At 55.7% G+C, this 27,894-nt stretch overlaps 1 protein-coding gene across 8 annotated transcripts in view; it reads left to right on the top strand.

Moving 5' to 3' along the window:
- Window positions 1-27,894, top strand: part of TNRC18 (trinucleotide repeat containing 18) — a 58,516-nt gene that overhangs the window by 6,510 nt on the left and 24,112 nt on the right. For 3 of the 8 annotated variants that reach the window (XM_054842708.1, XM_054842709.1, XM_054842713.1), the window contains exons 2-14: window positions 11,086-11,211; window positions 11,651-13,453; window positions 16,703-16,805; window positions 17,228-17,433; window positions 17,647-17,793; window positions 18,309-18,493; window positions 19,263-19,686; window positions 20,184-21,131; window positions 21,749-21,924; window positions 22,659-22,795; window positions 23,282-23,410; window positions 25,298-25,472; window positions 26,524-26,890. In XM_054842708.1, the coding sequence (XP_054698683.1) occupies window positions 11,086-11,211; window positions 11,651-13,453; window positions 16,703-16,805; window positions 17,228-17,433; window positions 17,647-17,793; window positions 18,309-18,493; window positions 19,263-19,686; window positions 20,184-21,131; window positions 21,749-21,924; window positions 22,659-22,795; window positions 23,282-23,410; window positions 25,298-25,472; window positions 26,524-26,890 (4,926 nt within the window). The remainder of the gene's footprint in view (window positions 1-11,085; window positions 11,212-11,650; window positions 13,454-16,702; window positions 16,806-17,227; window positions 17,434-17,646; window positions 17,794-18,308; window positions 18,494-19,262; window positions 19,687-20,183; window positions 21,132-21,748; window positions 21,925-22,658; window positions 22,796-23,281; window positions 23,411-25,297; window positions 25,473-26,523; window positions 26,891-27,894) is intronic. The other 5 variants (XM_054842711.1, XM_054842712.1, XM_054842710.1 and 2 more) reach the window with 4 other exon arrangements.

Genomic DNA, 27,894 nt, shown 5'->3' on the forward strand with positions numbered 1-27,894 from the left:
TCTGGTTTTCCTCTCCAGCTGTTGTCGCTGACGGTTATGGGAAGCGAAAGGTAGTTGAGAGTTTGGTATCTCTAAATCAGGGAGGTGATGGGCAGAAAGGAGGGGTTTAGGGAGGGCTCTGAGGCTGTTTTTTGTTTAAATCCAGCAAGACTTGAAGTAGGGGCAAAAGAGCGAAATGACCTTGGGAATAAATTTTATTACCAGCGTAGCAGTGGCCAAAGAGCCATTTTGAGGGAGCTGGATGCAGGCAGACAAGCCGAACATGGTGGGCTCGGAGCAAGGGAAGGAGCGACACGGTACGTTCGGGAGAGAATGTACCTTTTTAGGGGAACAACAGAGATTTTAAGGCACTCAGCCCCATCTCTCTGGATCTGTATCATCCCCGGCAACTTCTGCAAAGGTTGCTCTTGTTTCTGCTGCCATCCATCTTACCCTGCCGCGTTACTGCGAGCAAAGATCCCTTTTTATGTTTGGTGGTTAGATATATTGCCCATGCTTCCCTTTCTGCCCTCGATCCCCTCTCAGCAGAATTCCCTGTGGCTTGAATATGCTTTTAATACATTTGGTTTAATTGCTTTTAATTAAAAAAAAATAAAAATAATAATTGAAACAGCCAGTGTGCTTGGGAGGAAGGGTTGTGAAGGGATTCAGCTCGTTGGTGCTTGCAGGCAGTGCCGGTAGCGGTGTGTGAATGAAATAGCCCCCATGTTATCGCTGCGCAGCGTGTGTAATTCTGGTGTTTTGTGTCCTGATCTGCTAGGTGGGGAGGCATCTCACATACCATGTCACACGCAAGCTAAGCGGATAATACTCCAGCGAGTAAAGATCCGGGCAGGCGAGTAAAGATGGGTGCAGGCACCTTCCCAGGGTGCCGGTTAAAGCCCAGCGCATCTTTCCCCCCAGCCCCGCTCCGCCGGGCAGGCACACCGTGCCGGGCTCCCGGTGTGCGCAGCGTGCTGGGGTTTCCCTTTGCAATCCCAGCGCTACAGCGGGGCTTTCTCCCTAATGAGATTAGTGACACAAAGCGGCGATTCTTCTGCTGCTTTTCATGGATGTTCGGGGGTTGTGTGGGATCGGAAATTCCTACTTTCATCAGATGAGCCCTCTCTGTGACTATTTTGTGGACAGATCTTCCTTTCCTCGGCTGCAGGGCTGACATTCATATTGGCACAAGCATTTTAGGCTTTCCCCTCCTGCTCCCCCATGCCTCCCCTCCTTCCCAGCCCCAGCCATGGTGAATTTTATCTTCTTCCCTGATTGAATCTTGTCGTCAACCCGAGCTGCTTCCATCTTGTGAAGGACACAAAAGCTGGGTGGCCTTCCCTGGCCAGGCTAAACGCAGCTGGGAAGAAGGAGAAACGCGAAAGTCACTCTTGGATCGTTCTTGTGGAGGTGCTCCTTGGTCTCCCTAGCTGAGATGTGCAAATACATATGTGTGTGTGTATATACATCTATAGGGCATCCATCTAGTGTTTCACCTGACGGAGGGCTGTCTGTCCCTGCCTTGTGACATCGGGGCCAGCTTGGCAATTTGTCAGGAGCCCAAGGACTGTGCTTCAATTTGAATACAGATTTGCATAATTCATAAGGAATTAAACCACGCCGCCATAATATTTGCCTCTGCGTTTATCTCCTGTTATCAGTGGCGGGGAGGTGCACGGTGTTGGGCGTTTGCTGGCTGCAGAGACCCCTTCGCTTGATGGTTTGGTGCTTTTTCAGTGCAGAAAAGGTGATGTGAGCTGATGTTCAGAAGGACGCGTGGAGGGCAGGAGCCTCTGGAAGGAAAAAGGGCTGAACGTGGGGTCAGGGGTAAAGGCTGGGCGTAGGCTGAGCTTTCGAGCCTGGTTTCCTAAGGAAAAGAGGCTTATGGGATCATGGTCCGTCTGTGGATCTCTTTCTTCCACCCCCAGATGGCTGCAGCCCATTGCTGAATTTCTCCCAGGGTGGTTTTGGTTGCCGCAGATGCCGTGGAGGTCAGCGCTGGGGATGTGTTTGCCCCTGTGGCACACAGAACAGTACTGGTGGGTGCCTCCGGTTTCACCTTGAGCTTGCACTGTCCTGGCCATGCCGTATCCGAGCAGGAGTCGTGAAGCCGGAGCCCATCGGACACGGTTGGGTCATTGGTGACGCCTTCACTCCAGCTCTGGGGTGTTTCATGGAGCTGGTCTCTTCTCACTGCCAGGACCCCCATGTTGCGTGGTGGTTGCCGGCTGTTGGCTGAGCATGCCCGCATTGATGTTGCGGCGTTCAGGTCTGATTGGGGTGCTGTGCCACTCTGTGCCTCAGTTTCCCCTTGCAGCGCCACCCCCCTTCACAAGGTGCCCTGAGGTGCTGAGCGACCGCAGCTGCTTTGCAAACAAGAAGGTTTCAAATAAGCAGTGACGGAGCCCGCGTCTCCCAGGGCTTTGAGTCATCACGGCTTGCGCTGACTGCGCCTGGCAGGGGCCTGGGAGGCAAACCAAACCCGCGTCCAGCTGCCACCTCCCCGCCAGATGTTAGTGATGGGGTGGCTGGTTGGGTTTTGGTGGTGGCCCTCCCAGCAAAGCAGATTGAGCTGTTGTGGGGAGATGCCACCTCTGTGGTGGCCCTGGTGAAACCCATGGCTTGGGGCAGTCCCCAGCTTGGGGATTTGCAGTCAGGCCACCTCATTTCTGGAGGAAGAGGCGAGATGAACAGCCCTGGTCTGGTACCGTGTGGGTCTGGGTTTGCAGAATGGGGGTGCGGAGGCTCCTTCCAGCACGCCTGGGCTTGGCCCCTCTGGGTGCCCTTTGTCGTCTCGTGGCAGCAGGGTCGAGGTGCCATCCCAGCATGTGCTCTGCAGGGTGTCCCTGTGGCCATGGAGCTGTGGCACGCTCCCCACCAGATGTGACCGCAGAGGTGGCATGGTGGGGACTGTCCTGGCTGCAACCCCTCGCCGTGCTGGACAGGAGGACAGGCAGGGACAAACCCGGGGGCGATCCCCAACCCACCACCCCACGCAGAGGGGAGGTAGCCAGGGCAGTGGGTGGCCACGGCCGGCACTGGGAAGCCGAGGGGAGGAGAGGACAGGTGGCATTTACCTTTTGGTGGGCGCCCTGGGGTGCGTCCGCAGGGCTGGCTGCTGCCCATCACGCCGTGGTGTTTAATTTCTCAATGGGAAGGCAGGGAGATAATGCTGCACGGTCCCATTTAACCTGCTGGTGACCTGGTCTTAAGTCATTGTGGCTGAAAATAGACCGTGTTCCCTCCAGGGCACGGCTAATGGTGCTGGGAAAGCTGGGATCTCTCTCTGAAGGCTGATTTAATTGCTGCGGGCAGGCACTTGGTGCAGGTGATGTGGGGACCGGCACCCCATGCCATCCCACAATAACCTCCCCCCACCGAGCGCCCGTAGTTCTCCTGGCTCTGGCAGTGAAGGGTAACGAGCTCTTTTCTAACGAAGGCACGGGACAGCGGCTCAGAGCCAGCACGTGGGTGTTGCTGGAGCAATTGCACGGGCCGGGCTCGTCCATGGGGAGTGGGGACTCACCCGTTTGCATTGCGTTTTCTCCACTGAGTTTGGGTGATTTAAAAAAATTTTATAAACTGGAGCGGGTTAAATTTCTGTGCTTAGGAAGGAGGGGGAGCACCTGCAACGAAAGCGTGCCCCCAGGGCCAGGAGCAGAGTCAGCCCTAGGGCCCCTGTGCCAGCTACCAGTGGCTGGAGGATGGACCAGAGCAAAGACATTTCAATGTTGTCTTAGAAAATCAGGAGATGAAGGCAAGACTACAGTCTAGCAGCTGGGTTCTGTGTTCCTGGGGATTCTGCTAATCAATTTAAGAGTTGAAATTATTATGTTTTAATTTCCGTACCGCATCTTAGTAAGTGTGGAGCTGAAGAGCCCACCGAGTCGCTCTGTGCTATTGAGGAAAGCTACGCAGTTGCATAGTGAGAGCTTGGAGGTTTTGGTGGACCCCCGTTGGGGTGTCAGGTTTAATTAGACTGGCGGAAAAGGAGAGACATCCGACGTGGTGGGGGATTTCAGGCTGGAGGCGCAGAGAAGCTTCTGCTGTAGCAGCCAGCAGTGACCCAGGAGCATTGACACTGGTTTGAGCGTTTGTGCGTCAGGATTAATGGGGGATCAGGTCGGTGCTTCCCAGACCACAGTTTCAGGCTGTGCAGACTGGCAACGCGTCACATCAAGGGTCCTAGCGGGATGGTTTTCATCCTGGCCCCTCCAGTGGGAGGAAAAGCCACCTGCCCTCTGCCAGAGGGATGCGTGTCCCCGCCTGGGTGGATTCTGGCTGCCCCCCACACAGACACTGTGCCTGGCTGTGCCCACAGTAAGCAGGGATCTGGTGGGTGACCTCATGGGAGATCTTCAGGGCATTTCATCGGTGTCCTTGTCCTGTGGCCCCCAGCCCTGAAGCGCTGGTATGTATACCTTGGATTGTATTTGCTTTTTTGCATGGTGGAAACTGAGTCTGCAGGATTCTGGGGACAGAACCAATCCTTTGAGTGCTTGCAGCCACTTCTTCCCATTTTCTCCTCCTCTGCCATCTCCGGGGGCGTTGGGGCTGTTCCATCACCCAGGTGAGGAGGAGGTGAGCGATAGGGCTCAGCCTGATACTTATTTCCATAGAGGCAGGGACCCCCCCCCTTCCCCTTTGGCGTGCCATGGCTGCAGGAGGCCCGGCAGCGCCATGATTCACTGTGAAGGGTAGCACGGCACTAAAATCATGGCACGGCATCGCCACGGGGTAATGGCTGCAGGAGGGCTCGTCGCAAACCCGGCAGGAGCGTGCGGTGTTCCTGTGCTGATGCAGCTGCGAGCAATAGTAAATATTGAGCAAGAGCCACTTAAAAATAAAGCAGCCTGGACACAGATTCCCATGTGGAATAAAATAAAATTAAAAGAAACAATAGAGAGCTACACTGAGCTGGGGGGGGGGGGGAATTCGCCTTGGCTTTTAAGGTAGTGATTTTGCAGCTGAAGGGAAGTGGCGCGGCAGTGTTCGAGCCGGCAAAGGCTGGGAGCACGGACCCCCTGCCAGAAGATGCCGTCTCTGAGCTCGCTGGGGCCCTTAGAAGATTAAACGGGGAGTTAAATTGATCTGGCTGTTCTGGATCCAGGGGATGAGATCGAAAACCTTCAGGGGATGTGGGGAATCGAGGCTGTAAGTTGAGGCTTTGAAGCAACTGCCAGCCCCGTGGCACGGGATGTAAATACAGCAGGGTCGTGTGTTGGGGCGGAGGGCGGTGGGTTGCGATGGTGGCAGTGGCTTGGGGCTGCAGGGACAGGGACTGGCCACCACTGCGGTCTGGGCACATCTGATCTGGGGGCTTTGGTTTCAGCCCGGCATGTTCAGGGACTCGTATCGCTGCTGTCTCGTGTGTGGCACGGAGTCAAGGCGGCTCCGGTGCCTCGGGTGTCACTAGAGCCACCCTGGCAGACAGGGGAGGAGGCAGCAAAGATTTACGCTGTCAGCACTCCTGGCTCTCAGCTGTTTGCAGCCATAAACGCGTGCATGAGAAATAGCTCCGGCCGTGCCTTGCTGTGCTGTGTGCCCCCTGCATTACGGGATAGAGATGGGAGAGGCGGGGGCAGGTAAAAGAGTCTCCCCCGGGAAGCTGCTGCTTCTGCAGGGAGAGGATCAGGGATGCGCCGATGATGGTGAGCACGGGCAGCCGGTCTGGTATGGCGGCTGTCCCGCCGGCGGTGGGAGGGAGCCCCGTGGGGGCTGGCGGCCGGCGGGTACTCGCTGTGCTTGGACTTCTCCAGGTTCCCCTCCCTCCCTGCTGGGGAAAGGGGACTCGTGAGGTTGTAAGCATTTATCCAGCTGTTTGTGGCATGGACTGGTGTCCCAGTTGGCTGCCTGCGAGGTGCTGCAAGCCGAACTGGGGAAGAGGTGACCGTGCTCCCGGCCGAGGGTGGCTGCGGCCCCTGCTACGTTCCAGAGTTCAGCAGCCAGCAGAGACCCCGGCTGCAATGGGGCTGCAAATCTCCCTTGGGTGCCCAGCCTTGAAAACGTCCTGTGGAAATAAACCCAAACCCTTGCTGCTGTGTTTCCCAGTCCCTCTGGGCTCAGACTGGAAGGACCACAGGGCCGAGGTTTTAGGCTCAGGCTTCTCTGTGCTCACAGCCCCTTGCGCAGCGCTGCGCGGTGCCAGCCTGCTTCCTGGCAGTGTGTCTGTCCATCACGGCCCGGGGAGGAGGGGTTGAGATGCCGGCAGTTGGAAATATTTCATAAGTGGCAGAAACCCGTAACGGGCAGACAGGGCCGATGGGGGAGAGTTACTTCACCTCTCCCGGGGCGCTGGAGGCCGCAGGTCTTCCGGCGATGGGGCTGCGGCTTCTTGGGCAAAGAGGGCTCGTGCCTGGGGCTTGGCTTTGGGGTTGCGCTTTGCAACCGGCATCACATGTGGCCGCCTGCTTGCCCATCCAGGCCACCGGGGCTGTCACACAGCTGCATCCTGTTGCGTGATGCCCTTTGATGTGACAGCAGGGACTGGAGAGCTGTCCCTGGGCACTAGCAGAGGCTTTTGCAGATGCTGCTCCTGCCTGGTGCATCGGTGCTGTTGGCTGGTTTGGAGGACGCAGAGCCGGACTGGCAGCATGGGGAGTGAATTCCTCATTGAGTGGTGTCTCTGTGTCACTCCTGCTTGCTGTCGGTGGCCCTTCATGGGTACCCAAGTGAGCAGTCACCTCTGTGCTGGATCAGCAGCTGGCATGGTGGGCGGCACAGGGATGCCGTGAAGGTGCTGGCTGGTCGTTGGCAACCGGGCTGGGGTGGAGCTGTTTTCCCAGTTCTGGCACACATGTATCGCATCAGGCATGTATGCTGGCTCATCAGCCAGAGCTGTGTCCATGGAGGAGATACGTTCAGCTCCAGCATGTCCCCTCCAGCGTGTCCCCCTCCTGCCTGGCTCTTTCACAACCCAGGCTGGGCTGACTTGTCCAGCTGGGGCTGAATTTCAGGCCTGGAGGACTGGGGGGGGCCGAGACGGAGAGAGCCCGCAGGTTAAAAACTGCAGGCGACTGGTGGCACGCGGCAGCTTGCTCCACTGCGGGCACGTCTGCCCGCCTGCCTTCGCCACCTCGACCAGGCGATGTTTTCTGGCGGCTTCTTCCTCCCGGGGAGCTGTGGGCAAACCCCGAGCGGGCTGAGCACGTGGGGCCCGTTTCCCTCCCGCTTCCTCCGGCGCGACCTCCGGCCCCCAGACGTTTGGTGTGCGGTTTGTGCGGTTGCTGGTATCTCATCTCCCCATCAGTCACATCCCCTCTCGGTGGTGAGTCACCCGGCCATACCTCTTCCCCCAGTGCCGTTTAGGAGAGCTGAGCAAAGATGAAGATGTTTTCAACTGGGCTTATGCATCTGCACCTGCCAAGTTCCTCTAATAACAGCCCTTAGTGATTTGTCTCTCAATCGTGCAAAGCAGGTACGTTCTAAAAGCCCATCTTGGAGTGGACTTTTTTTGGGAAGGAGGGGATGGGTGTGTATCCCCCCTCCATGCCCATCCACTACACCCACTGGCTTATTGCAGCGGAAGCCAAGCAGGGATGTGCATTTTAGCTGCTGGCTCTTGCCGTCCTGCAGGGTTAAGGTGGCTTGAGGGACAATCTCTGTGCCCCTTAAAAGCTTTTACCCTCTGAGCTGGGCTGCTTTGGGTCATGTGTGCCCACACCGACAAAGCACCCACGTGGTGGTGTTGGGTTCATGGTGGTGGTGCCTTTCCCTGGTGACCAGAGGCCGTGCTGATGGGCACGCATGTTCGGTGTGGCGTGGCAGGGAAGGGGTCACAGTCGGTCTGGTGCTGGCAGCGCTGCCAGCTCACGCCTCCCTGCCTGTGCCGTGGTGCCAGCCCGCCTCTGGGCGAGCAGTCGGCTGGAGGAGCGTGGCTCAGCCTGCCGAGACCTGTCGGCGTGTCCCTGAGCAAAAAGGATCTTGCGCTGGTTCAGCAAATGCTCTGGCCCCAGGCAGATGGAGATGGTTGTGGTTTCCCCCTTTCCCCTCCCTTTCCTCTGGCAGAAACCCATAGTTGGGGTGAGTTGTGCGTTGCTCACTGCGGTAGAGTTTCTCCCCTTGGCATCACTTTCTGGCGTGGAGATCCAAGGAGGGAGTGACTTGCCCGCGGCTGCCTCCTGCAAATACAGCTACTTAGTGCGTGAAGGAGCAGCTTCTCCTCCAGGTCCTGCCCGGGGGAGTGGGGCAGCAGGTTTCAGGCTGTGTGTGAGTCTTACGCCAGTCCAGCGTTGCTGCTGGAGGGCTGTAGGGAGGAAGGGATGCTCCGGCAGTGCCTCGGGGTTGGATTTGCATTGGGTTCGTCCCCAGGAAGACTATGGCTCTGATTCCTCCTCCCTGCCCCACCTCTGGTTCCTGGAAGGGAAAGGGCCAAGTAAACACAGCCCGGGCAGCTTCCACCTCCAGGTATTTAGGAAGGGAAAACAGTGTGGCTGATAAACTGGAGGCTGGGGTTTGGGTGGCTCTCTGGTTTTGCTGCTGGTCAGCTGGGTGGCGCAGGAAGGTCCTTCCACCTGCCTGTGCCTCAGTTTCCCCACCTGCAAAGCTTTGGGATGTGCTTTGAGCCCCCATGCTGGGCTTACACCTCTCCCAGGGGCAGCGCTGTTGCCGTGGCCCACGGGAGGCGTTGGGAGGGGCTGCCTGGTGCAAGGTGGTTTTGGGGCTTGGCTGGTGGCATCAGCTCAGTTCTGCTGCTGCTTCCCAGCCAGGGCGGTGACATTATCCCATGGGGTCCTCAGCCTGTCCCCCTGAACCTGTCCCCAGCTCAGACTGCACATGAAGCTGCCTGTTGCTGCTCTGCTCCCTGCTCCGGTGCAGCAGCTGGAAAACCTTTGTGACGGCTTGTCTTAGGCTGGGCAGCCGGAGGGGATTTCGTCTGCCTTTCGGCCACTGGCATCACAGTCCCTTATCCCCTCGTTCCTTCAGCTGACCTTCCCACTCCTCCTCCTGCAGCCCTGGGCTGAGACTGGGTCCCAGCGGTGGGATGTGATAATGCTGATTGCGGAGGAAGCCCCAGACGTTTGGGGCTGGGGCTGACCCTGTGTTATCCTTGGGTAGGATAAGATGCGGCAGACGGGGAGCTGCCCCAGTAGGACCAGGGATGTAACCAGTACCAAAATGCTCCTTTGGGTACCAGTAGCTTAAGCTGTGTGTAGGCATCCCTGTGCTGGATGAAAGGTCTGGATCATGTCCCCTTCCTGGAGCTCTGCAGGTGGCTTTATGTCCTCGCACTGTGTGCAAGTGGGGATGTGTCCTGGGCATCTGCGCACGGCGGTGTCTGCAGCGTGGGATGTGTCTCACCGCAATTTCCCTGCCAGTTTTCTCGCCTGCTGGAGCGGCTGCAGCTGGCATTGAGGTCTGGCAGGGAGAAGGGGCTCACGTGGCGATGTCTGGGGCTGGGGCCACCGGGCTGGCATGACACGGGGTGCTCCAGGGGGTTTGCCATGCTGCAACCATGTGCTCTGCCAGATGGGACTCGCGTTCCGTCGGAAATGTGTCGCTCCTGCTCCAGAGGCTGGCTCGTCGCCAGCCCAGCCACGCCGGAGCGGTGCGGTGGAGGTGGCGTGGCCAAGACAAACGTGCTGTGGAGTGGAGCTGCTCACAGCTAACTGGGGTAGGTGCCCCTGGGTGCTGCACAGCGCTCTCCAGAAAATGTGTTTGGAAGTGCTCCAATGTAAAGGTTTTGGGGTTACCAAGGAGAGGTCTGAATGTGTGTGCACGCTCAGTGCCTTTACGGCACCCTGCATGGGATTAAACGGCAAGTTTTACCTGCTGGGAACGGGCTCTGTGTTGAACTTCATGGGCACAGCAGCTCCCTTGGTCCTGCCGCTGGAGGTTTGGCATGTGCGGGTGACGCCGCTGGGAGCTGTCGGGCGATGGATCTGGGCCAGGAGCTGTACGGAGCACCGTGCCGGTGAAGCACATGTGCCGGGATGCAAACATGTATGCGAAAAGAGATCCCGGCTGTCTAAATAATGTGAAATATTGACTAGCTCTCGCAGATGGTGCTCCACGTGCAGCTTCGGGGACTGAACTTCTCTGTCTCCTCTTGGGTTTTGGTGTGATGTTGTTTTGATCCATTTGGATGCTGGAGTCTTGACAGACTCATTGCCTGGTTGCTTTCAGTGGGATTGTTGAATTTTGGGCAGGTTCATTGCTAATAGGGTCTGAGGGGAAGGGAGGAGGGTTGCAAAGGGCTTGACTGGCTCCTTCAGGCTCTCCTGATGGCTTTTAATCAGTTTTTAAATGATGGCACCAACTGGGAGGCTGGTTCTTGCAGAGTGTTGGGGTTTGTAGTATTGCACGGGTGCCGTTTGGTGGCAGTGTTGCAGAGGAATTGCTGCCTGTAGCCAAGAGCTTGTGTTATTAACGCTATTATGGTGATTGTATTCACTGATGAAATGCTGCTGATGATTATTTGCATGAGGATGTTGCTGTGGGGCCCACTCTTGGAGGAGGCCTCAATGTCCAGGACATAATGCAGACCGCTGGCAGCAGGACCTTGGGGCCATACTGCCACCTTCTCAGCTCGTGGATGGGTGGCGGGTTTTCTGCTCTGTTTTGCCTTCCTCTGGCATAAGGTGCTGGTTTTAGATATGTGAAACTGCGCTTTGTGTGAGCCACTGTGGAGGAGGCTCTCGTGTTTTCCCCAAAGCCTGTACCCGGTGCGGGGCAGCTGCGGCGGGGACGGGCTGTGTTGGCAAAGCTGTGCTGGCAAGAGTGTCTTATGGCTGCTCAGGAAGCGTGTTGGGGAGTGCCCTCACCCACAGGTCGCTGTACGTGTCATAAAACTTCTTATCTATAGGTGGTTTAGCTGTTCTGCCTGCAGATTTACGGCTGTGCTCAGAAAGCAGCATGCTCCATTTGCTGCAAAGGGGTGAGCTGGGGGACCCGCAGTGGGGGGTCAGTACCTGAAGTCGGGGCCCCGAGCAGCGCTCCCCACCGTGGGCCGTGTGCGTTGCTGCACGCGTCCTCGCAGCAGCTGCTCCTGGCGCACGAGGGACCGACAGCCACAACAGTCTGTGCTCCTGTGGGTCTCATTCCAAGGCAGCGTGCCGCTTAGGCTGAAACATATTTTCCTCTTCTGTTTCCCATTTTCTGCAGGCTTTTCCCATCTGCCTAACGGGCTCTACCCATCGTACATACCCCTGAGCCACCTCGAGCCCCCCAGCGCCGGCAGTCCTCTCCTAGCCCAGCTAGGTCAGCACAGCCTCTTCGAGTCACAGAAAGGTGAGTCTGGGTCCTCGCGTGCCCTTCCCCTTGGTCACTCCTGCGTGCTCACCCTTTCCTTTGTGCTTGCTTGGCTGCTGGAGCTGCTGGATGCTGAGGGTGAAGAGCAGGAACTCTCTGGGGCTGTCATCCAGGGATGTTTCCTGGTCTTGGCAGTACCAAGATCTTGGATGTGGCTTTGCTGTAGGGAACCTGGCAGGGTCCCTCCTTGAAGCCCCCACGTGCTGCCACATCGCAAGGCTCAGTGTGCATCGGAGACAGGGCTGTCCTGCATCCCACCTGGACCATGTGGAGTTAACCGCCTGGTCTCCTCTGCCCTGGTCATTACTGAGACATCCTTGAAACCTGTTCCTTCCCGGTTTGCCACTTCTCGTCTGTCTGTGTGTAGGACTGAAGGGGTTGGAGGCCCATGGTAATCTTGTTTGCTTTTGTTCTGCAGATGGGTTCTACCTGTCCGGCCATGCAGGCCAGTCCGCTTTGCACCCTCAGCCTCCCCTCTCGAGGACCGCGGGCAACCACACGCCAAGCACTCTGCTCCGGGAGAAGGACCTTGGGCAGCTGCACAAGAGCTCGAAAGAAGGCCTGAAAGACCCTGGTGGGAAGGAGCGGGCATGCCGGAGTGATCTGTCCCTGCCCTTTGCCAAGAAAGAGGGCAAGCCGAAGGAGGAGCCCCGGCCCCGCAGCGTGGTAGACCTCACGCAGGACACCAAGCCCGACAGCGACCGGAAAGTGAGTGTGGTGGAGAAGGCGGTGAAGGTTGGCGAGCGTCTCTCGCCCTTCCTGGCCGAGCACATGCCAAATCGGAGCGCAGGCAGTGGGGAACCCAAGTCCAAGAACCCGCTGCAGAGCTCTTCCCTCAGCAACTGCAATGGCGGTGGGGACCCCATGCTGAAGGTCCTGGGTGCCGAGCAGGACCGCTGTGCCAAGGATCCTGCTCGGCATGATGAGAACATGAGGCCTTCCACGCATGCTCACGCGGAGCGGCTGAAGCGGGGGGAGCCCCTCCTGCCTTCCATGGGCACTTTGCACGTCTCCTGCAGCTGCCCGTCCCCGCACCCCTCACAGCCAGGGAAGATGACGCCGGCCACGACATTCCCTCCACAGCCCGTCCATTCCAGCATGTACACCATCTTCCCACCGGCCAAGGAGCTGGGGAGGGAGCACAAAGTCATCGCCCCCACCTTTGTGCCTTCGGTCGAAGCCTACGATGAGAGGAGCGGGCCCATCCAAATCGCCTCGCAGGCCCGCGACAACAAGGCGAAGGACAAAGACCTTGGCAAGGTGGGGGTGCTGCAGTCACCCACGGAGCGGTGCCTTGCGGACGCTTCCCGCACACTCTTGTCCCAGGACTTTTCTTGCCACAGCGATGCCAAAAGGATGGAGGCTCTGCGGGAGAAGGGCTCGGTGATCAGGGCAAACTCCATGGCACTGAAGAGACAGGTCACTTCGGAGCCCTTCCTCAACCGGCCGGGACTGGGCTCTCCAGAGAGCAGGGAGTTCCTGGCCTCCAAGGACTTGCTGAAGCCAAGTCCAGAGACAGAGCATCGCCCCTGTGAGCGGGACCGCTTCCAGCGATCCAGCTCCAAAGAAGCGGCAAAGGTCTATGGCACTTTGGACTCCTCCCGGCAGCACCTGGACCACGGTCAGCTGAAACCACCTGAGCAGAAGTGGAAGCCCTTTGAGATGGGCAACTTTGCCACCACACAGATGGCAGTGCTGGCCGCGCAGCACAACCACGTCACCCGGGCGGAAGAGGAAGCCAAGAAGGTCTACCTTGACCCCAGCGGCTTGCAACGGTCCTCGGTGGTGGGCTCGCGGGGTGCTACGGACGTCCTCCATCCCGCCTCCCATGGCGAAGGGTCGGCCATGCAGAGCCTCATCAAGTACAGCGGCAGCTTTGCCAAAGAGACCGCGTCCCGGCAGAGCTGTGGGAAGAAGAGCCCCTTTGGCGGCTTGGGCAACATGAAGTTGGACTCTTCGCAGCTGGGCGCCTCCAAAGTGCAGCAGCTGCTGTCGCAGCAGCCAGCGAAGCAGCTGAAGAGGGACCCCGAGAGACCCGAGAGTGCCAAATCCTTTGGCCGTGAGAGCATCGGCTCCCAGGGCGAGGTAGAGGTGAGGCACTTGCCTGTCGGCATTGCTGTGGCCGTGGCCCGGCAGAAGGACAACAGCAGCAGCAGCAGCAGCAAACTGGGGCCCAGCTTGGCAGACCGGGATCGCTCGATGTCTCTCAGCAGCATCAAAGGTAGGTTCTCCAGACATGTTGTGGGACTTCCCTGCGGGATCTGTTCCCTGGGGAGAGCAGCCACCCAGTGCAGGCTGTGTGGCATCAGCTCAGTTTGGCATCCTCAGCTCTGTTCCCAAGCCAGGGCACGTTGTAAACCACCACAGCAGGGAGTGAGACTGCCCATGCAAGAGGGAGTCCCCTTTCCCCCATGCCATCCCCTCTGTCCACCTCCGAGGACAACCCCCTTCACGTCTTTGATCCCCATTAGCAAAGGGAGTGACAGAGAAACCCCTTAATCCACCTTTGTGCTGGTGTTTTAGTCTCACGGTTTTGCTTTAAGCCATGGTGCCGGCTGGAGGGGGATGGCTCCGGCGAGTGTTTTGGTGCTCTGCTTGGCTCGTGTAGCACGATAACACTTGGGGGGTGCCCGGCGCGGGGAAAGCTCGGCTCTGCCGTGCCAAGGGGCGATGCCAAAGCGAGCGGCCAGCGAGCAATGGTTGGCTTTCTGTTTTTAGCCTTCACCTTTCCCGTTTTTCTGCCTTTTCCCCCCCCTCTCCCAAACCTCGGTGGCAAGAGGCGGTTTCTCCCGGCCGGCAGCCCCTCTCCCCGTTCCCATCGCCTCCTGTCGCCTTCCCCACGGCTGGGCGGGAGCCGACCGAGGACCTCGTGGGCAGCACAGGGAGCTGTTTGTTCAGCCGTTCAGTCGTCCCAGACCCTCCCAGCTTGCGTTAAATGTAATTTACTGGGCCAAACTAAAAGGCTGCAAACAAGGGTTGAATTCTGGCAGGCCTCCGGGCTCGTTGCTAAGTGATGCGGTTGGCTTTCAGACAGAAAACAAGACTGCTTTTCTCCTCCTCTCGCCCCCCAAATGCTGCCCCCCTTTTGTGTGCCAGGAGATATTCGTCTAATAACATTAGCTTGCTTGCGCTGAGTGGACGGTGCTTGAATGTTTAGACCTTTTAAGAAGGAGAAAGCAGGCTTTAGTTGGCTAATCTGTAGTATTTGGCAAGTAAAATGCAAGTATTTAGTGCCGGGCATTGGTTGTCAAGGAAACGGACCTAAGCCTTTCCTCCGTGCATAACTGATTGAATTTTTCTATGCAGTCCGTGCGTCATGTTCATGTATATAGACAAAATGATCATTCACTGTCCGGACAATCATCAGTCTGTACAGAAAAGGGACCGTCCTGTCGGCGGGGTGGGGGCTAGGCGGGAATTAGACAAATAAGAAAGTGTGTGTTTGGATGGGGGACGAGAAGAAGATGATAAACGCGTCTATAAATAACGGAGTGCAAGTAATGTAGATGGGAGAGGGAGGAGTGGAGGTAAAATAACAAAATAATATGTTTCTAATAAAAGGCTGGTGGGGAGGAGGGGGTCGGCTCACCTTGTGCCAAGGAGGAGAGGGAAGCTGCAAGTTAACCAAGGGCTTGCTCCATGTTGCTGGTACTGAAGAGGGAGTTGGGCATCGACTGGGGAAAATAAATAGGAAAAGGGGCTCCAAGGAGGGAAAACCTGGGCTAGGGGGTGAAAGGGGATTTGTGTGCGAGTGGGGATGCTGGTGGAGAGGCAGGGAGGGAAGCTGAGGCTCCGGAGGGATTTGTGAACCCCGATGCCTCGTGCCATGGAGGCCGGGTAGTAAAACTGAGCAACAGAGGCTGCATAGGGCATCATTCAGCGAGTTGAGGAGGGGCTGGTTGGGGACAGCCACTGCCCGCGGTGTCCTGGCAGCCTGCAAGGGAAATGTGGTGACCCTGGGAAGTCCTTTGGGAGGAAGAGGTGTGTGCCAGGTTTTAAAGCATCTTCACTTTCTGCCTGAAGCCAATGGAAGGAGCCTCGGGGAGAGGAGCCGGGAGAGATGTTGTCTTGTTCCTGGATTCCTTCTGACAGTAAAAGCTGAGGGAATTGGAGACTTGACAGCAAAAAATCCACGGGCTGTCCGGGTTTGTGGAAATACACAGTGGAGCCCTCCTTGAAAAGACTGCCTGTCAGCAGAATAGACTTGATGTTCCGAGATGCTTTCCCACGTGCCAAACCTTATCCAGACAGGAGAATGAGGACCCTGGAAAGGGCTGCCGGGAGCCAGGGTGCAGCCGTGCGAGGCCGTGCTGCGCCGCTGAGCCCTGTGGGGTGCAGAGCATCGCCTGGGCAGGGGATGTGCTGTCAGGGGGCACCGAGAGCTGGGGGGAAGCAAATACCTTCCTCCTGGCCCTGTTAGACCAGCCGGCAGCTCGCTGCAAGCAGGGCTGGGATTTAGGAGCGGGTCATATCACCAAAGCATAACATGGAGAGGAGCAACAGGGAATTGTGGAAAAAATGCATATGCAAGCAAGAAGCTAGGGAAAAACTAGGGAAAATCAAGCCTAAAATCAGGCAGCTGGGTTGAAGACCTTGGATAAAATAAAAGAAGCGTGGCCCCGATACCTGGTCCTGGTAGGGCCAGCGAGGAGCTGCTGTTCACTCCTGTGAATGTGCTTCGTAAGCCCTCACACTTGTGGCTGCTACCGTGCCAAGCTGTATTTGCAAGAGCTGTTCTGATTCTGGACGAGCTGTTTCTCCAGCCAAACATCCAGCCCCCCTTTTTGGACTCTTGCCCTCATCTGCCATATGTGCTCCTGCCTCGCCAGACCCTTTCTTGTTGCGTGGCTGGGGGGGGGATGCAGATTCTTGCTAACAGGTTGAATTACAGAGCGGAGCACGCTGGTTATGTGAGGGTCCGTAGCATTGGTTCTGCCTGTTGCAGGAGGACAGGGCTGCAGAGCACACTCGGTGTGCCCAGACTGGTTTACAAGAGCAGAAAGTGCTTCAGAAGGTGCAGAGATAAAACCCCCTCCCTGTGAAATGTGCTAAGCAGGACGGTATGGTTTGATGGAGGGATTTAGCTGTGCATCGTCTCCTTCTGAGGTAGGAAATCTGCCACTGTCCTTCAGCAAAAGTGGGCCCGTTGGTCCTGCTGCTCCCAGGCTGGTGGCTGTCCTGGCCTGGGAGACCAGCCTGACCTGGCGAGTGGGTTCCTTGATGGCTTGAAGACATGGATGTCAAACCACATGCACCTGGGTGCAACCAGGAGCCACCTTAGTGAGAATATCTTGATCACATAGATGGCCTTGCCCTGTCCTTTAGGGCTTGAACCTGATATACTCTTGGGGACAGTGGCATTTGGGTGTGCTGACTCCCAGGCAGGATACTGCCTCTCCATGCCCAGAGGAGAGGGGACAGCTTTCCCCAGACTGTTTCTTGTGTCTGATGGTGCTGGGTTGTCTCTTAGGGCACGGACGCTCAGAAGATGACTGTGGGGATGAGAGGAGCCGCCACCGGGACAGCCATCTCCTAGCAGGGCGCTTGGAGCGGGATCAGGAGAAGCTGCTCAGGTGAGGGAGATGGAGGTCTCTTGCCACAGTGCCACAAGCCGTGCTCAGGGACAGCCTGTCCAGAGAGGGGACAGGGTGGCATCCATCCTGGTGAAGCTGCGGCATCCACCTGCCTCGCTGGTGTGGAGAGGAGCGCTGAGTGGGGTACCGTGGGGCTATAGGCAGATCCTGAATCCGCAGCAGAGCAATCCTAATACACTGCTGCAAATCCATGCATGCCCCAAAGGGATGGAGAGATGGGATGTTTTATTCTGGACATGGCGTTAACCACCTCCATCGCAGCTCTCCTTGAGTGTCTGACCCTGGTTTGCAAACACACTCGTTCTGCAGACTGGTCCATACCCCCGGGCTCCTCCGGCTGCGCAGTAACCTGCAGCTCTTGGATCCTCCCTCACTCTCTCTCTTGCCTCCTCCATCACCAGAGAGAGCAAGGAGCTGGCAGATTTTGCCCGGATACACCCCTCCGGCTGTGCCACGAACAGTTTGAACTCCAACCTCATGGTGACGGGAGGCCCAGCCTTGACGGGCTCTGGGCGCTGGTCTGCAGACCCGGCTTCGCACTTGGCAGCCCACCCCTGGCTTCCCAGGACGGGGAGCCCCTCCATGTGGCTGGCTGGCCATCCCTACGGTGAGTGCCCTGGGAGGGAGTGTTGTGTCCACGGGGTGTTCACACCGATGCAATCCAGGGAGAGGTGTTGCTAAATGCCTGGTGAGGCTGCTGTCTGGTCACAGGGGAAAGGGAAGGAGGTATTTTGGAGCAATCAAACGGTAGATGACTTCTCGCATGAGTAGGAGCTGACTACATCCCCCTGAGTTGTGACTCTGGTGTTTCTTCTTGCAGGACTTGGTCACCCTTCCCTGCACCAGGGCATGACTCCAGGCTTCCCCCCTGCCATGGGGGGAGCTCTCCCTTCTGCCTACCAGTTTGCCAGAGACCCGCAGTCAGGGCAGCTTGTTGTGATCCCCAGCGAGCACTTGCCACACTTCGGTAAGGATGTGAGCGCGTCCCTGAGGGCCATGCTTTGACAGCTACGGAGGCAACAGGCTTCAGAGAGGGCTAGATAGGAGTGTACGTACCTGTGGGGACCAGCAGCCACAGCTCGAGGGTGGGCGTGAGCTGGCCTCTTGGTAGGTGTGTTTCAGAGATGGAAATGTCTAATCTTCAGCAGTGGCTCCTCATCCCCTGTAGGACCACATAAACTTTGGGTCCTTGGTTAGGAGAAACTACTTGTGAGCTCAGCCAGGGACAGTCAGACCAAGGGTGTGTAGAGAGCAAAGCAAGTCAGATGGCCCCAGGACCCATGGGGTGGTGGGAGTGGGGCTTCCGAGGGGAGGATGGCACCCTTTCCTCTCTGCATTTCTGGTTGCATTTCTGCATAGCCCGGTATTTGGCATCCCCCACACCCTGGGGCTGGGGTAGCGACAGTTGCCCTGAGCAATCCTCAGTCCTCTAGCCATCCCCATCCTCCTGCCTCCCTGACTGCATCTCTGCTCATTCCCCAGCGGAGCTGATGGACCGGGCACCCCCACTGTGGCCTGCCATGTACCCCCCAACCAGGAGCTCCCTCCAGCACGCTCACCAGCTCCAGCTCCTCTCCCATCAGCAGCTGCTGCGGCAGCACGAGCTGTACATCCTGCAGCAGCAAGCGGCACACGCCATGGAGCTACAGAGGAGCGCCCAGCTTGTGGTATGTTTTCAAGAGCTTCTTGCTGGGATGTGAAACGAGCCTGAAGTTGAAGTGTCTGGGGGGAAAAAGCAGCTGTGCCTGTGTTGCAGGTGTGTCTCAAGGGGACGGATGCATTGAGCGATCCTGCCCTGATCCCCGCGATATGAGGCATTCAGTGCACCCTACACAGTTGGGGTGGGTTTTGGAGCGGCTTGGTGTAGAGCAGTGCTGTCAGGAGAGCTGCCCAGCAGCAGCACGACCTTGATTCCTTCCCTAGGGATGTCTCTGTTCAGTTGAGTGGTTTCATCCCTGGTCACCTCCAAACAAACCTCCTGAGTGGCTCAGAGAAGCAGCTGCAGTACTGGCAGCAATCACCCTGGGTCCTGGAGCCAGCTCCCATTCACCAAATGATTTTGGAAGTTGTGAGCTTTCATTTGGCTGATTTACACCCATTTAATTTTTATAGTGGTCATCTGGTTTTCAGCCTTCATTTTACATGTTCTTGCTAGGCTGGAGACTTAGAAATAGAAATGGTTTTCTTTGGTTGCACGTGGAAGTTGAGACACCCTTCACGTGACTCCTGGAGCCAGGAATTTGTAAAGAAAGCTATCACAGATCAGTGTCACCCCCCCATCAGACTGGCCTTAAAATGGTGTTGCGCTGAGGAACGTGTGTTTTATTCCAGTGCATGTTTGATAAGACTATGTTTTGGTCACGTTTGGTGATAGATCTGTGCTTCCCAGGAGCACGTAGAGATGTCATGCTGAGTTTTGCTTTGTTCTTGTCGCAGGAGAGGTTGAAGGCGAATGAGCAGCGGGCAGATATGGAAGAGAAGGTGACAAAACGGAGCCTGGACAGTGCCAAATCAGGCCTTTCCTCCTCTGCCCCGGGACTGGTGCACCGAAAACCACCCGTGCTGTCTCCCAGCGCCTCCACGTCCTACAGCAAGGCTGTGAGTCCACCTCCCCTCTCTCCCAGGGCCTCACCCGTGTCTGTGCTCAAAGCTGAGGTGATCCAAAAGATGGAGGAGCCACCTTCGCAGCCAGCCTACTCCTACCCCGCCACCCCCAGCTCCCATCCTTCCAGCCCGCCCCCCGCCTCTCCACCCCCTGCCCCTGCCATCCCTCCAAAGGAAGAGGCGCCCGAGACTGTGGAGAAGAAAGACCTGGAGCTGGAAAAAGAGGCTGCTGGTCCATATCAGGCCTTGTTCCCAGGTAAGAGAGCCCTGCTTTGGCAGAGTCCCGTTGTGTTTGTGCCTGCCTCCCTTTTTCTCCTCAGCTCTTTCCTGCTTCCATCCCTTCCCCTAGAGAAAACCATGTAGCTCCTCTAAAAGGCAGGGGAGAGGCAAGGACCAGGGGTGGTGTGATGGACTTGGATCGATGCCTGGGTCTTGGGGGCGGCTGGGGCTGTAGGCTGTCTTTCTCCCTTGGGTTGAGCCTGGGTTGGTTCCTCCAGGGCTGAAGTCTCAGTGGGAGAAGGATGCAGGGAGCAGATCTCTCTCCAGTTGCAGGAGAATGCTCGAAAGGTGCAGAAGGGACCCCTGGGATGCTGATGCCTGTGGCACCTTGGCCAGGAGAGTGGTGCCCAAAGCAGCCACTGCTTGAGAATAGGAAGAGATGACAGATGAAGGGAACCCATCTCTATGCCTTAGTGAGAGAGCTGCTTTGGAGATCCGGCCATTACAGGGCCTGTCCCTTCTGATGTCTTGCAGAGATCCCCCCAGGATATCCATTCCAGTCCCTGCCTCCCTCCTTTGGAAGACACTATCCCTACCTCCTCCAGCCCACCGCAGCATCTGATGCAGATGGCCTGGCTCCTGATGTCCCACTGCCTGCTGAAGGCTCTGAGCACATGGAGCTTTCCCCAGAGGTCAAACCCATCCACCTGTCTCCGTCCAAAATGCTAGAGCCCATCCAAGCAGCAGCAGAAGAGTCGTCCTTGGAAGAGAGGGTGAAATCAGAGGTGCAGATGGAGGAAAGCCAAGAAGGCATCTGTGAGCAGGACATGGGGACTCTGAACATCACCACCTCTGCAGCTGTCCCAGTGCAGAATGTGGACAATTGCAATCTCCTCTTGCATCAAGGTGAAGCCCTGGGTGCTGTGGAGCAGGACCAGGAAGACCTCCAGAGCTGCCCACCTCCTTACCAGGTTGTGGCCTGCCCTGCAGAAGCAGAGGCTCAGGCAGAGACTGGGAGTGGAGCAGAAACCTGCTCCGTGCACATGGACTATGACGGTTCGCTCGTGCATGCGGAGAACGAGCCACCCGAGATGGACTTGACGCCCCAGCGGGAGGAGGCCTCTGTAGCCATGGATCTGCAGAGTGCCGATGTGCCCCGGGGCAGGGAGTTTCCCAACCTGCCCCCTGAGGAGGGGGAGCAGGGGCCAGAGATCCCTTCCTACACGGAAGAGGCAATCTCTTGCCAAATCCCGGCTCTGGACATCAAGCCAGGTGACCCGCTGGCTGGGATGAACGCTTTGGTGGCTGCCACAGAAATGCCTCAGGCTTGTTCCTTGTTGACTACGGCCAGCGTCACTCCGTCCCAGATAAAGGTGGAGGTGTTACCTGACCAGGCCTTGGAGCACTCCTTCCTGCAGGGGATCACTTTGCTGAGTGAAATTGCAGAGATGGAGCTGGAGAAACGGAAGCAAGAAATGCAAAGTAAGTCATTAAGTGTGCACTCTGGCCAGCCTTGGGCCAGGTTGGGTCTCCCTGCTCAGTCCCTGTGCTCTGTGTGGGCAAAGGAGCAGAGCCACAGGTGGGACCTCTCGCAACCTCAGGAAGGAGAGCATCGCCCTGAGTCGCAGGATGGAGTTGGAGCAGGGTTTTTGTTGCAGTAGGCTGAGCTACGTGTGGCTTTTGTACTGCTCTCCCCTTCCAAAGGCCCTCGCCATGTCTAGACAGTTTGTGGTATGCGTAGCGGAAATGGAGCCCCACTTGCCGAGAGCTGCCAGGGTACCGCCCTTCTGGCAGGCACTGAGTCTACAGTCTGTCGGGGTTTGGCACAAGAGGCCTCAGTAGCTCCAGATGATGCTTTCCAAGAGCTTGGCAGGTCCTGAAAAGATCTCACCTTCCAGTAACTTCCTGAGGTGAGACGTGATGGGAACTGCCAGTTGCACCATGGCTGGGTACAACAGGAGATCTCAAGTGGTGGCCAAGGGTGGCTGGGAGGCTCCTTGGGCTGCCATGGTCCAGAAAGGGACATCAGCCTCACCTTGTGCCTGCTGGAGGAGCAGTCTTGGAAGGTGAACCTCTATAGCTGTTTTTTCTGTCTTCAGCAGGTCCAGAGAGTTTCCCTGTCCGGCCAACACTAGAGAGTTTGCTGGCTGCCAGCACCCACATGCTCATGGAAGTACTTTCCACCCCCTTTATGGAAAGTCTGAAAACCATCCGGTTGCCTCGAGAGCTGAATCCCAACAAAAAGTACAGCTGGATGCAGAAGAAAGATGAACCCGTAAGTAGCTCTAAGTGTGGCTGAGCCTGAAAAACCACAGTGCATCCACTCACTGCAGCTTGCTCTTCCAGCTGCAGTTTGCCACCCGGCTCGTGCTGCCCTTCTGTGTTCAGCAAAGCGAGCCGGTGCTTCCCTTGCGTTGCGTTTGTAGCTGCGCAGGAGTCAGTGCAGTGCGATTTAGCTTCCTCCCTTGTTTGTGAATCAACACCATTGATCTCAGCAGGACCCTCGGCAGCTCTAGAAGTGGTGTTTGTAATACAAAGCCAGCAGGAACTCGTATGTTACTGCTTTGGCGGGGGGGATAAATAAAGATAGTGGCAGGAAAGTTTTTCCTTTTTTTCTTTGCTGACTCTTCCCCATGGGAGAGACTGACAAATTATTTTGTACCCAGCAAGTAAGTGTTCCACGACAGGGAGTATTTTGATCTGTCTTTTTAAATAAGGGAAAAGAGACTCCATGGGTGTATTTCCCAGGGCTACTCTCCCTCAGAGCTGATACCATCCAATGCATTTGCCAAAGAACATCTTTGCTTGGTTGGTTTTGCTTTGGTACCACTCTGGGGCTGTGCTTCTTGTGGGCAAGGGTGCTCTGCTCCCCTTGTAAGCATGGAGGGCTTCCCTGCCAGGCTGCAGATCTTGGCAATTGCAAGGGCACCCCAGTGTGCACCACCCCAGTCTAGGTGGGGGCCTGGACACGTCCTGACCTTCTTGTCCCCTCTTGCCTCCCCACCGCAGATGTATTCCATCAAATCAGCCATTGAGAACATGGATGCGATGGAGCTGGACTACAGAATGAGGCTGGCGGAGCTGCAGCGGCGGTACAAGGAGAAGCAGCGGGAGCTGGTGAAACTGCAGCGCCGCAGGGACTCCGAGTAAGTTGCAGGCTGCTCACTTGGTCTTTTTTTTTTCCAGCTGGGCACTTTCACTGCCTCTCGGTCCAGGAGAGAAAACAGCCCTCCATCCCTCCCTGTCTCTTCTCCTCTCCTCCTGGTACAGCCCGCCAGAGCTTTGCACAACACACTCCTAGGCTATGTGACACGACACCCTGATCACTGGTGAATGCAGCTGGGAGATCGTATTAGAGACAACCTTGGCTTCAGCAGCTCAGTTTAGCAGTTTGGTGACAGGCGAAGGTTCTGGGTTGGCTCCCGTTCTTGCTTGCTTTCTTTTAGTTTTTTTCGCTTTTTCTTCTTTTTTGGATTTATTTGTCTTTTGTTTTTTCCTGTTTGTTTTGCTTTTTGGTCGCAAAATTTGATTTTGCTTTTTTTTTCCTTTGCCTTTTTTTTGTTGCCTTTTTTTTTTGTTGCCTTTTTTTTTTGTTGCCTTGGTTAACAGTGAAGCGTGTGGTTTTTTTAAAGGGAAAAGCATGACGAGAAAAGTAGAAGCTTGGCAAGAAGAGGCCCTGGAAGGCCCAGGAAGAGGAAACTTGGATCAAGCGCTCTGTCACCCATTAAGGAGAGAGGGAAGAGTGACAGCAAGAGTGGAAAGTAAGGCTGGAATTTGGGGAAGACGGGAAAATGGCAGGGTCGCTGCACCAGGGTCTTACTTGGGGAGAGCATCTTGGATGCAGCGGGGGCTCGCCGTGGCGTTCTGGTGGCAGGCCAGTCTCTGGCAGCAGTGGTGTTGTGGAAGCGTGTGCATTTAACGTGAGTGTGTCCTTGCGGTGGGAATATGGTGCCAGCCTCCTCCCTCCCCGCTGGTAGAGCACGTGTCTCTGGTGTTGGGTACAAGTAGGACAGGCTGAGTTGAGTGGCAGTGAGGTGATACGGAGCAGCCAGCTGGGCAGGGACCTGCAGGTGAGCTCTTGGTGTCGGGTAGTGCGTCCTCATGTGCTTTTAGGAGAGCAGACGGTGCAAGCGGGTGCTGTAGAGCTAATTGCAGGGATGCTGATGTCAAAAACTGGAAGGACAGCGCTATTCCAGGTTGTCTACTTCATAGGGCCTTTCTGCTGTGTTTCTGCTGTCTTCATCTGTTCCCTTAATCAGTGGGAGCTGGTTTCACCTGACCTCTCTCTTTCAGGTACCTGGATCATTCTTTCCCCTGCTTTCTTCTCTTTTGCAAGTCCAGCTGCTCTTGTTTGGATGCCTGGTTCTCACCACCATTGGCCATCTAACCATCCCTAGATGGCCAGGTCCCTCCAATGGAAAGGCACCTCCGAGCTGCCTCCATGTGTGCTATTTATTTTTGCAAATGTCCTTTCAACACTACAAATCAGATTCAGGTGCCCAGCTCCCACTGACCGTGTACTTCTGAAAATCTGTCCTCTTGGTGGCTCTGAGTTTTGCTCTTCTTATTTGGATGGCTGGACAGGCTGGAGGCATCCAGAGGTGGCTGGAGTTGTGCATGTATGTGTGCATGAGCGTGTTGCGTGTGCATGTCCCCGCATCACAGGAATGCTTGAGCAGCGTGGCGTGGGAGATGGAGATGCACCCTCAGCCAATGTCGAGGGCCTGAGGTGTTGGTTTAGGTGTCTGTGGAGGTCAGCAGAGAGGACAGAGGGGAGGGGAGATACCTGGAACCTGAGGAGGCTGCGCCATGTCAGTGGCTTTGTGGTGGTGGTGTGACGTGGGCCAGCAGGCTTCATGTGAAGGGTGCAGCATACGAGAGCTTGTAATGGAGGCTTGGTAGAGGTATTGAGGTGCTGACTGGTCATCCATCAGATAGTTCCTGGAGACAGCTGGGGAGCAGTGAAAGACGTGCTTATAGTCTCACCTACTTTATTTTTTTTTTAATTATTATTTATTTACACTCTCCTTTCCCCCCAAATCCCAAAGCGAGACCGAAGACGTAGATCACAAATGGCTCTTGCAGAGGAGCCAGGCTTGCAAAGCAGATTTCCTGTCCTTTGGGCAAGCCAGTCCCTGCAGTGCCCTGTCCCTGTGTGTCACCCTGCGTGGCAGTTCCTTACCACCTCCTTGCTCATACGCAAGCAACCAGAGCAAGTGTCTGGGCAGTGAGGCACCTCCCCGGGCCTCAAGAATCTCTCTCTGCACCTCATCAGAGTCCTTGAAAATAGAGGTGGGAAAAGACCTACAGGGCCAGCTCAGCTGTCTGTCCTTCCCTCTGCTGCTCTGTACCAAATTGGGCACTTTTCAGTAGCCAAGACACCAATTACTTCCTTTCAGAGACCACCTGGCAGGTCTCTGATTTCAGGCACCCTCATCTGTACTGGTGGCCAAGAGCGTGCAAGAAGGGCTCCTTGGCTCTCCTGTTTGGTGGAAAACCTTGTCCAAACTGCTGTCACTTCACAGTGGACTTGGCTCCCATTGAGGATCCCCGCTGTCCTAGGAGGCATTTAACCTCACTTTTGAGCTTGGTGGGGATCACAGGGAGGAAAGCCCCCCACCTTGACCCATCCTGTGCTTGGCTTGCAGACTGAACAAGTCCTTGTTGCTCTCTGAAGACTCTGAGACTGGCGAGGGCATGAAGAAGAGGCACAAAGGGGCCCTCCCAGAGGAGGATGAGGATGTGGAGAGCGGCAGTGGCAAGATGAAAGGGAGGAACCAGAGCTGGGAAGAGCATGATGCAGCTCCCAGCTTCTCAAACGAGGTCAGTGCCCTCATGGGGAACATGGAGCCACAGGCCAAAAGCAGATCTCTTTCCTGCTTTGCTAGGGCTGGCTTGCACTGGATAACTCCTGATCTTAGAGAGTCTGCTCTCAGTTCATGTGGGTTTAGAAGCTCTTCATGAGAGGACTGTCTGTGCAGCAGAGGGGTGTTTGCAAAAGCTAACGTTGGCTTATGGAGGTTGGACCTCTTTGGTAGGCAGCAGAGAGGCAAGCGCCTTCGAGCCAGCCAGAGCATTGCAGTGTTGCACTAGCTCTGAATCCAGAGCAGTGCTTGTCTTACCCCTTCGCCTGTCGAGATAGCGGAGGGGAACGGACTTCCGAAGCGACGGAGGAAAAGGAGCGCAACCTCGCTATTTTAAATGCAGGGCTTTCTTCTGCCCCTGTTGAGGCAATGAGATATTTACTGGAGCTTTAAGCTGCTGACGAAATCCAAAATGCATCCAGGCGAAGTACTGAGTTACAGCTGCTGTTATCTAGCTGTAGCACATGTAAAGTGTATTTACTTTTTTCAAGAAACAAGAAAATACTGAAAAGGATGTAACAGCCCTGGCTGTAACGTAGTAGTGCTGAGAGGTATTTGGGTCTTTTTGGCATCCAAGCCTCTGGAGCTGGTTGATTATGTGGAAATCTGTATTTATTTGGCTGGGGTTTTGGGTAAAGACGATTTTTAATCCTCGTGGTTTAGAGAAAAGCTTGTAAAACCAACCCGAACATATCCTAAAAGCCATAAGGTGTTGGGAAAAAAACATGTTGTTCTACGAACATACTTCTTTTGGAAGAAAATTCAATTTTTCTAAGTTAATCTTGTGATTTTGTAGCACTCGATAAGGGTAAAGCTGGGCCGTTTGCTGACATCTTCCTCTCCTTCTTCCCTAGCATCATGGTGGGTTATGGCAACTGGGGCTTAAGACCATAATTTTGAGGCCTTATTAACTAGCATGCATGAGAGACGGTTACGAGGGCTAGTAAAATCCCTCAGGCCTGCCATGATATCTGCTCTGTATTCACCTGTGTCTCTTCCTTTTACCCCAGCAGTTGAAGCTCAAGAAGAAGAAGGTGCCATCAGATCAGGAGCAACTGGCCAGCAAGCTTGACAAGGCCCTGTCACTCACCAAACAAGACAAGCTCAAATCCCCCTTCAAGTTTGCCGACAGCTCTGGGGGAAAGCTGAAAACTAGTGGAGGTGGCAGCAGGTACCTCCCACCCCACGAGGCTCTGCCAAGCAAGGAGGAAAAGAAGAGCCTGGCCAAGAACCTGGGCTTGTCACTGAAAACCACCAAGGAAGGTAAAAATAAAGCGGCTGCCAAAATGAAGAAGATGGAGATGGGGTTAAAAGTCAAAAATCAGCTCAAGGTTTCCCATTCACCAGCAATATCTGAAGTTAGCAGCTACTCCTATAGTAAGTAATCCCGCATTTACCTCTTCTTACAGTGTAATCTGTTGTGGGGGCTTGTGGGGGTTTCTGGCCTCATGGAAGGGGTCTTGGAGATGGATCTGGTTTTGCTCATGAGTGAAAGGTGAATTCCTCCCTGGCTAATCAATGCTGCTGCATCTTTGGGGTGAGCATGAGTTGTCCGCCCAACCTGCCATCCAAGAGGTGGCTGACATAAGCGCGTCTCTTCCTGGCCTGTATTGTACAGATCATCAGTGGGGAAAAATGCTTTAAAAAAGAAGTTGACTCACCTCCTTGCTTTTGGTAGGAGTAGACACTCTCCATCTACCTGTCAGATGAGGACTCAGCCTCTGCTCCAGGAGGTGGTTAATGGTTGACTTTTGAGGTCCTTGGTGAGTTGGGTAGAGTGCCATGGAGTCAGTTGGAGAAGGCAAAGGCTGCTAGGGGCACCGATACTTGTAGGCATCCTCCTGCCCTTCAGTGTTTTGGCTTGATTCCAGGTCGACTGTTCTTAGCCTTCCCATCTGTCTCATCAGTGTTCATCTCCACCCCAGCATCCTCTGTACTAATTGCCATTTCTGAACCCAAAGTGTACCTGAGGCAAAGGTTCCTGCAACTGAGCAGACCTGAGGACTCCTGTTACAGAAGGAAAAAGCTGAATTGCAGATAGCGTTGGGAAGGCAGTAGAACCAGAGGTAGAAGAGTCGTTAAGGGTTCGGACAGACAACGGGGCAGAGAGCATATGAGGGGCTTGGAATTCATGGTCTGAGGCCCAGTTGTGTAATTGTCTTTGCTCACTTGCATACGCATCTTTTCCTTTGGTTGCAGGTATTTAAGTCCCATGTTAAAACCATAATGGGGTGCTTGTATGCATAACAAATGTTTCTCTTGGTGCAACACTGGTTTAGAAATTTCACTAATGAGGAAGATGATGAGCTAGTGATTCTCCAACTGAACAAATGCTTGGCATGAAATTAGCCACTTACATGGCAAAATAGGAGACATTGTGT

This window comes from Grus americana, chromosome 15, assembly GCF_028858705.1.
Source record: "Grus americana isolate bGruAme1 chromosome 15, bGruAme1.mat, whole genome shotgun sequence".
Taxonomy (NCBI): Eukaryota; Metazoa; Chordata; class Aves; order Gruiformes; family Gruidae; genus Grus; species Grus americana.